We start from the raw sequence: 9476 nt of genomic DNA on the forward strand, positions 1-9476 counted from the left end.
GGAACATCAGGAAATAAAGCGTGAACTGCATGAGGAAAAAAGTTATTTCAGAGGAGAAAAAAAAAAAAAAAAGCAAAACTAACCAACCAAAAACCCAAACCAAAAACTTCCAGAAAGTTTACATTAAAATTGACAGTTTCTAACCTGAATCACAATATGTCTTTCCCATGACTGACAGACACAGTATCAAACACTGTGCAGGGATCCTGTACTATCTTCCAGGGTAGTACAGTCTTGTTCAAGTGCAGGATGGTCCAGAACTGACCCAGAGCCGCACCGTGCCCCAAAGGTGCCAGAGCGGGGCCCTCTGCACCCCTGCTGTGGCGGCTGGCACTGCACTGGGCTCTGCTCCTCCAGCCTCCCACGCACTGTGCTACTCAGCCTGTCCCTGACCGATCCCCATTGTGATGGCACTGGCATACCACAAAGGAACAACAGCCACCTCCCACAGCGGCATGTTGAGCATCTAGCCTGGAATATGCTGGTTCAACGGAGGTCTTCAGTTTCCATTGGATTATTATTGAAAACTGCTTTAAATGTTAGAAATTAAACATTTCCTCACCCAGCTGCCCACCTGCTCACCCTTATCCCCACACCTGTGATGAAGGAGGGCTAGAATCAGGGGCCCTTTTCACTGTGCAAGGAACCGAGCCTACAACAGACGCAGAGGACATGTACTGTCACGGAAAAACCGGGACGCAATTTTAGTCAGGCCAGAACAGAAGCAGTTTATTACTACAGCTATGAGGGAGAGCACAGCGCAGCAGTGACAGACGCTGCTGAGATGAACTCTGCCCAAATGGGGCAGTGACAGAGTTTATATACCTTTAGGTCATGCGACTTATTCTTCACCAAACTGTGTCAGACAAGTAGGATATTGTAAATAGCAACAGCATTCCTCAGATAAGGAGGCTCTAGCCAGCACACCCTTTAATAATTCACTCCTTTGTTAATTAAATTGGTGAGACCATTACCTGCAAATATTTCTTAACAAGTGAGTCCTGCAAAGGCCTATGAGGCATTAACTCTTTTACTGCCAGGCTGGTCTCAAACCACCCAAGAGCAGAGAGAACAGGCTCAGCCAAATACTGGATGGGGGAACCTCTCTTTAGCGCTCAACGGCAAAGCACGCTGGAGCCCTTAGGCCACAGACAAGCTGTGGGAATGCTCTTCCTGCCCCACTCGCGTGTGTATGCTTATTTATACTGTCAGAGCAGTTAACAGGAAAAATGGAGCTCTCTTAAAAATACTCCACTGCCTGTATCAAGCAGCACTTATTCTGATTCATTTGCTAGATTGAAAGGATTTCCCTATTAGAACATTGCTCTGATGGGCTGCCTGGATGAGAACCAAGATAGCTATTAACATACACATTGTTAAGTGAAGCCTTTTAGTATTTTTCTCTTGCTCCAAGACAGATTTTCCAGAATAATTTTTGTCAGAAAATAATCTAATTTTTACACTTCCTTTTTCAAGGTTTATCTCCCAACAGCATTCTTGGCACACAGAGGGAAACCAAGCAAGTAATCTCCAACCTTATCAAGATCATCCTACATTTTCATTGAGCCAGCACACACTTCCCTCATTTAATGGAACAGCTCACTACAGCCAAGCTTGTGTCTGTGTGCAGGAAAAGTCAACAGTATTCACTGTGATGGTCAAATGTTCCCAGGCCCCAGCCCTGAAATCTGCCCAGACAGACCCGATTCATTGTTCTCTACTCCATGCTGCAAACACAGTTCATCCTGCAAGTGGAAACCCTTCTTGGGAACAAAAGCAAGTTTGGCCTTCACAGTGCTCTTTTCCTTGACCCCTGGGTAGGATGAGATCACCCATGAGATCATCACAGCAACTTAAAAAGGTGGCATAGCTCATGTTCCTTCTGTCCTGACTGGAATAGAGTTGGTGCTTCTTTTCTGTGAATTGCCCTGTTGGGAACAGGAATGGACACACTTCTGCAAACTTGCCATGTGGGACAGCCTAGGTAGAAAAGACATCTTGTATTGCACTCACATGCTCTTAAATCATCCCACCTTTCCCATCTGGAAGTGGATGGGAACCAAAGTCCTCTTGGGCACAGGCCAAAACATTCCCTCAGACACTGGCAGTTTGCTCCTTGGTATTTCTTGCATGTAGACATGCCAAGCTGAGCCGAATTAAGCTAATAACACATAAAAGGCTGAAGCAGAGAGAGGCAAGTTTGGAAGGAAGCAGCTTCGACAATGCTGGTTTCACTGCAGAAGCTTCACATAATTTGCTGGAAAGAGGCCTACTTTGCCCCGGCACTGCCCGCGCCACCAGCCTTCATCTACCATCTCGATGTGTGTGATTGTGTCGTCAGGGTCAAAGGAAATCTCATCATCTCCATCTGCAGAAATTGTTCAGAAAACACAGTCACAATGCAAAGATAACCCCAGAGAGCAGGTTTTACATCCTTCCTCCCACCACCCCCCGGAGGAGAATACAGAACGAGCATTCTGATAACCCTCAGAGTTCATCTCATCCATCCCCCAACAAACAGCACAGATAAAGCAGAGAAGGGGCAAGACTTCACAGAAGAAAGATGAAGCTTCTGTGTTCCTAAGTCAGGTCTCACTCTGCTTTCCAAGAGGGAGAAATTTAAATCACCAAGTAAAAATCTTTCCACCACTGCTGATGGGTGTAAGCCACCACCTCCCTGTTGCAGCGTCCCAGCCAGCTCAGTGCCTTTCCCCACAGCCTGGATGATAGACCCACCTCCTTGGTAATCGTAGAGAGCCACCGCACAGGTCCCAGGGCTCTCCACCTCATAAACATTGTCCATTTTCCCTGCAGAGGACAGGACGGGCAGATGAGAAAGAAGCTGAAAGCAGCCATATAGATCTGGTCAGTGTCACCCTGCACCCAGCTATCAGCCTTGTGGTGAACCACATCCAAATTCTATCAACAGGGAGAGGTGTACCATGGCCTAAAGCAAGGTATGACTTCTCTCTTCTTCTGCAAGGAGAGAGGCTGGGTCTTGATGCTTCATGTTCCTCTCCCAAGACAAAGGCTGGACATAACTTCAGCCTCTCCACTTACCATCTCCAGTACCAGCGAAGCTGCAACAGAAACATCAACAGCAGCCCATGCAGTTTGCTTATGTGCTTGGAGGAAGACTACCCTGCACTCCTCATACCCAGGAGACACCGCCAGATCAGGTCTCATGAGCATCAGCCATTTCAGCAACAGGCTGAATTAAGAGGGCATCCCCAGGCCTCAGTGAAGCACTGGCAGTCACTTGCCAGCAAACAGTGCACCGAGAGCATCAGTCCAGGCCCAGCTTCTTCAGAGCCCACAGCAGCACTCTGATCCAGCCGAGTCCTGCTCCAGCAGAGATACTTGCTGCCTGGCCCAGCACCCCATGCAGCTGATCTCGCACCTTGGAGCTGGCCAAGGCAGTGGGAGATGACCAAGTCTCCATTGTCATGGGCTGCCACCCTGACCACAGTAGATTTCAGGATACAAATTCCTGAATGGTCTGTCCCATACTGTCAGTGAGGTGAGCAGATAGATACAAGCTCCCCAAGACACGGGCTCTTCCATCAGTACTTACCCAGGTGGGGCTGGCTCTGGCTGGGTTCCTCAGGAAGGATCTCCTCATAATCCTCACTTCCATCTCCTTCATAGTCATCCAGCTTTCCCGAGGGCGCTGGCAGCTCCTCATAGTCAGCACCGCCACTGGTACTGTTACAGTAGTCAGAGGGCTCTGGCAGCTCCTCATAGTCTCCACCGACATCCAAACTTTCACTGTAGATGGGCTGATCCTGGCTGGGCAGCTTGCACAGCTCTCCACCCAGATCTGCTGGCCTTGGTGGCAAAGTGGGTGGTGTTTCCTCATCCTCCCTTTTTGCCTCCTGCCATGAAGTGAGAAGTGACTGGGAAGTCACCTGCAAAGCATCCACTGTAGGCAGCTCTCCCGTGACTGCACAGCACCCAACACAAGGGACCCCGCTCCACTGGAGGTGCCTTTAGCGCTACCATGACACAAATGGAGCATCATCCTCTGCACAACGGGGAAACAGCTCAGCCATTAGGTCTGTGCTGAACTGGCACCTGGGATTGCTGTGAAGACCCTCATGGCTCATGTATTTCAACCTCTCTGACATATTCAGCTACAGCTCACTGTACTGCCGCTGTACTGATCTACTCCAAGAGCCCCTCTCATGGTATAAGGTGCTGTGCAGCCATGTCCCATCACCATCCCAACGTTTCCCCCCCTCACCCCTTCCAAAGCTTCTCCCACGCTGCGGCTGCACCCTACTTCTTCCTGCGGGCTGCCCATAAAGCAGGGCCCCCTCTCAGATGCAATCCGCTCTGCCTGCCCCCCCTCCTGCCTCTCCCCAGCCCGCCTTGGCACCTCTTTTCCCGGTGACACAGGCCTCCCTCGGTCAGCACTCGCAGGCACCCTTGCTGGCACGGCGGCAGAGGCTGTCTCTGTGTGGTCCTTCTCTCTCTGTGGGATTTCCTGCTGGAGAAAACTCATCAGATCCCCTCAATCCCGTTGAACTAGGTCCAGAGCAATGTCTGTTCCCATTCCCAACAGAGCAACTCTCAGTCTTCCTCCAGATGAAATCTGTTCCAGCTCCCATAAACCTGCCCGAGGGACTGGACACTAACAGGTCTGTAACGACTACGGGGTCTGCAGAAAGTAGCCTCAAGGAGGGGAACGTTCTCAGGGAGTGCTTTATTGGTGAAACCTTATCTGCACATTGAATGCAGAAACAGCACAATGTAGAAGGAGGTCTTGCAAATGTGAGGGTTTGGGTGCAATCTCCAGTTTGGAAAACCCTGAATACAGACTGCTGGGATGGCGATACTGGGGAGGTGTGATTGCACTGTGTTTGCCAGGCACTAGAGGCAAGAAGCAGCCTAGGCCAAAGCACAGGGGGTCATGGCTGGGTGCAGGCACATCCTCATCTGTGTGCCAAAAGGGAAAATCCAGTGACAATTGTGAAGTTCAATGGCAGTCCCTGGCAGATGCAGGGAAGCAGTTTAGGCAAGAGGTTACTGTAAAGAGATCAGATAGAAGGACATGGAGCTGCACAGCCCTGAGGAAAAGTCTGCTTCGCAAGCCTTGGAGGACATGGCAAGATGGCCATGGCTCACCTTCTGCCGAGCCACCTGGCACTGCCGAGCCTGCCGCCTCACCCGGTCCTCCTCTGCCTGCCGTCTGCTCTCCTCCTCTGCTGTCTTAGCCATGTTTTCAAATCGTGACCGCAGGCTGCTGGTGCCACTGGAAGCTCCTGTGGAGAAGAAAGCTGATCAAGTCTGCCTCATGGCTCCCTTCCACCACCCCAGGCATCCAGGAGAAACCCAGACTTCTGCCTCTTCCAGAGAAACTTGCAGTTCAGCCACCTTCTCCTGCCTCTCAACGTTGGTTAAATCCACATCCCACCACAGCAAGTGCCTGCCAGTGTGCAGCCACAGAGGGACCATGAGGCCCACAGCTTCCCACCAAGCCCAGGGCTGGTACTCGGTTGGCTCACCTGCCTCCAGTGGTCTTGTTTTCTCGTACGAGGAGGTGGGAGCTGCCATCTCGTTAAAGCCAGCAGCACTCTGCAAGAGGAAGTGAATTAAGTGTCCAGCTTGTTAGGTACGGCCAGTGCTGAGATGCCCTGCTGGGTTTGGCTACTGGTGACTGCAAGCTTTGCTCCCAGCTGTGTCTGTCCTCATCCGTACAACTGCCACAGCCCTGTGGAGGCTGCTGGCTGCAGCCCTGCTCTCCTGATGCCCCCCTGCGCTGTGCGAGTGCCTGCTGCCCTCCAGCCAAAGGCAAGGGACGTTCCTGTTCGGGGAGTGGCACTCTGAGGGCTGAAAAGGCTACCTGGAGCCAGGCAGAGGAGGTTGTACAGTGGCAAGGTGACTGCTGCATAGGACACCAAGGCTGGGCATTGAAGGCAGAAGCGCTCACTGGTAACACGGCAAAGAGCTGAGGGGAGGCCTGGCAGCCCACCACCTCCTGAGGGCCAGGGACCCGATGCACCCCGACGCGTCCCCTGCACTCCCAGTCATATCAGGCGTGGAAGCCCTTCCCTATTGCATGCACACCTGCAGCTGCCTAACCATGAAAAACAGGCGTCCCTTCAGCAGGTCGTTGCCGCCACTATGCGTATACAGTAGTATAGGCTGGAAAATACCAAACTGAAAATGTGTGTGAATATCTGAAATATCACTGGCTTTATAAGGTGTGAAGAGATGGCTGAACTGGTAATAGCATTGATGGGGCGTTTGCAGCAAAAAGAAAGTGAGACAGAGGGAGTTTGTCCCCTTTCATGAGAAAACTATTTCATACAAAAAGGGAACTGCTGGCAGGATCCAGCTTTCAGACTCCTATTGCTCCATTTAGCGTTCCACCTCCGGTGTCAGCAATGGGCTGGATGGCAGAGCTCCTACCACAGTCAGCGGAGCCCAGACAGCAGCTCTGCTCTCCTTAAAGAAAACACACCTGAGCAGCCAAACGGCACCGCAGGCTCAGAACCAGGTCTACACAGACCACAGCAGAGACTTGGACACGTTGTTTATATGACAGCATTTAAATTTAGGAGTCTTAGTGTGAGAGCTGAATCCTACACTTAGTGTTCAAAACTTTATCAAAGGGGAGTTAAGATTGCCTGGCGGTATATTATACCCTACTTTGGAGCAATGAGTTCAGCACTTCTCCAGTGCCTGTAAACCAGGCAATCAAGAACTTAGGTACTTGCCCAAATATCTTTATTTTTACCATCTTTGATTATGCTTCAGTATTCTTAAAATGCATAAACAACTGTTCCACTTTGAGCTGATCAAGAACTGCTTATCCCCGCTCTGCATCCTGCTTTTCAAATGACCCATTGTCCTGACTTTTGCACAAGTGCTCATCTGATTTTGCATGCTTTTTTCTGCCACATACATGATGCCTTGCCTTTTGACAATGCACCTCCATTTGCTGTTGTTAAATTCATAGACGATGCTAATCTCTTCCATGGGCAGGATGCCATTCCCACTCTGCTACTGGTCCAGCCCATACAAGCAGCATGGAAAGGAACATGTTCGGTTGTTACAGGTATGTGTTTATGTCCTTCCTTGGCTTGGGGCCCTGCAGAAAGGTCCTCATCTGCCTCCTCCAGGTCCTCAGTATGGTACTGTACCAAGCACAACACTATGCCATGAGCACTGTGCCCAACAACAGAAAAAGTATCCTTCAGGGGAGGTACCCTCGGTTCCTCCTCTAAATCCCCCAAAGCCCCACCAGCATCCAGGATTCTCATCTTTCAGGTTATCCCCATCCATGCAGTTCATCATTCACTGACAAGACTCCCTTTCCTGAACAAATTTGCAGTGTAGCTTGCCAAAGCACAAGTGCCTGAGACAGTCTGCATTTGGACTGCAGATGGGCTTTGCCTGGTTTCAGCCCAGACAGAAACCTTGAACCAGCAAACTGGACGACCTCTTCTCATGCAAGGTTGATCCCTGCCAATCCCATCCCTATTGGGTTCTGTTAAGGTTTGCAGGCAGATGACCAGGCCCTGGTCTGAGATTTAGCTAACTGAACAGACCGTAAGACACTCCCGGACAGGACCGAAAAACCTGCCAAAGGCAACAAACAACAGAGAAGCGGATGAGTTACAGACAGCACCATGAGGAATGGCCAGATCTCACCAGTAGCTAAGGGGGAGTGATATGGGGCCAGTCACTCATACACAAAGCCATACCAGGTGGTGAGTAGTACAAGAGGACAAGGAGCCAGACCAGAGAGGCCATAGATCTGCATAAGATACTGGAGAGCCTGGGCAGGTCGGCAAGTTGGCTACTCACGAGACCAAAGATTCAAGCCAGCTTCTGGGAAGCCTTGTTTATGTGTAGGTGTGACAGCTACTAACAGACCTTCTGCCTTGAGTAAGAACAGCTAGAGGACTGGTAGCCACAGCAATACCACCTTCTCGCTGGAGGGAGGCCAAGGCAAGGACCACTCTCTATGCATACTGCTCTCTGCACGAGCATCACCTCCCAGTCAGTGCTGGGGACATGACACCAGACGGCCCTTCACTCTGATCCAGCACCTCTCCTGTGTAAGACAGCTCCTGCACCGTGCAATAGCCTGTGGCCTCTCAGACTTCTCACAAGGCTGTGCGCTCACAAAATTTCATCTCCAAGGAGCCATCACTGCTCATCCTGACTGTACTGGTACACACAGGGCCTGTGGAGTGACGGCAAGCAGCCAGACAGAACACTCCCAGTATCTCAAATGGTACTGGATATCCAGGAGGGCACAGTCTGATGCCCTTAGAAAGCTCTTCACTGGCTCTGCTATTAAATCCTGCCCCAAGAGAAAGGAGGCGTATGACTGTTCAGGCCAAGACTGGAATGATTCGAAAGCAGCCGAGAATGGAAAAAACTTTTTCTTCCTTGCATTATGGTCTCTCAAGGATGCATTACCCTGCACCCTCTGCTGTTTCACACTGGGCCAGCTCCCTCACCCTTGCAATAGCTGTGCACTGAGCGGTGGGACCTCATCTCCACCGGGGAAGGCTCTTCTCTCACAGCAGTGCAGAGAGAAGTGATTAGCAGGAAGCAATTGCAGGCTGCAGCATGCAGTCTTACCTTATCTACTCTGTCCTTCTGGACCCCGTAACGGCCTCCAAACCCCTTGGCATAGTCTGTATAGAAAAAAAATGAGGCTATTTTATAACATTTTATATTCTGTATACACCTCTGCCTTCAGTATGCTGCGACCAGGGAAATGAGCTAGCTTTGTCTGCAACTTATCGCATGGAACTAAATAGAGAGACTACATACAAAATGCTCTGACAGTAGCTTTTAAGACTAATCCTTCATTCCTTTCAGCAAAGAGCACAGGTGTTCAGTGCTGTACGCTGGCAAATCTGCTTCCAAGGCACTGGGGTGAGAAGCCAGTCCTGCCATCTGAGCACAATGTGGCCTTGTTCACTGAAGTTAAACATACAGTAGTCAAGCCATTGCTGGAACCTGCTTTGCCTCATTCCCATGTGCTCACCTTTTGAATGAGCTTATGATCAGGAATGTACCTCCCAGAGAAAGCACAGTATAGTCTGGGAAGCCTGATTTAGGGACTTGCATTCAATGTCCCTCACTGATCCAAGCACGCACCTACTCTGGCAGAGCTCACCCGTGTGCTTTGGCGGTTCACAGTCCCAGCCGCTCCCCAACATGCTGTACACATTCAGCTCTCAGCAGCTGGGTCTCTGTCAAGTATGAACCACTAGCTCTAGGTCTGCGTGTGCTCCGAGGAAATCATGCTGCCACCTCTGGCAACATTGCCCTACCTGTTTGGGATGCATGGGGTTGCACTTCCTCCTGATGGTCCCAGCCAAGGGCACTCTTGTCCTGACGATCCCTCTGGACCCCGAACTTCCCACCAAAGCCCACAGAATAGTCTTCAGCCACAGGGACCCAGATCATGGCATGGAAGAGAACAGACCAGGGAGGGACAGAGAAAA

General features: G+C 50.7%; 1 protein-coding gene across 1 annotated transcript in view; it reads right to left on the reverse strand.

Moving 5' to 3' along the window:
* Positions 1-2231: 2231 nt before the first annotated feature.
* The window catches only part of LOC104166539 (hematopoietic lineage cell-specific protein-like), a gene marked incomplete at its 5' end in the record, with an annotated part of 12434 nt that continues 5189 nt past the window's right edge, over positions 2232-9476 (reverse strand). Inside the window, 8 exons of the mRNA XM_009706503.1 lie at positions 2232-2368; positions 2737-2808; positions 3575-3875; positions 4379-4489; positions 5128-5261; positions 5508-5577; positions 8602-8657; positions 9303-9413. Coding sequence (XP_009704805.1) covers positions 2232-2368; positions 2737-2808; positions 3575-3875; positions 4379-4489; positions 5128-5261; positions 5508-5577; positions 8602-8657; positions 9303-9413 — 992 coding nt within the window. The remainder of the gene's footprint in view (positions 2369-2736; positions 2809-3574; positions 3876-4378; positions 4490-5127; positions 5262-5507; positions 5578-8601; positions 8658-9302; positions 9414-9476) is intronic.

The sequence above is a fragment of the Cariama cristata genome, unplaced genomic scaffold (genome assembly GCF_000690535.1).
Source record: "Cariama cristata isolate BGI_N322 unplaced genomic scaffold, ASM69053v1 scaffold8258, whole genome shotgun sequence".
Classification (NCBI taxonomy): Eukaryota; Metazoa; Chordata; class Aves; order Cariamiformes; family Cariamidae; genus Cariama; species Cariama cristata.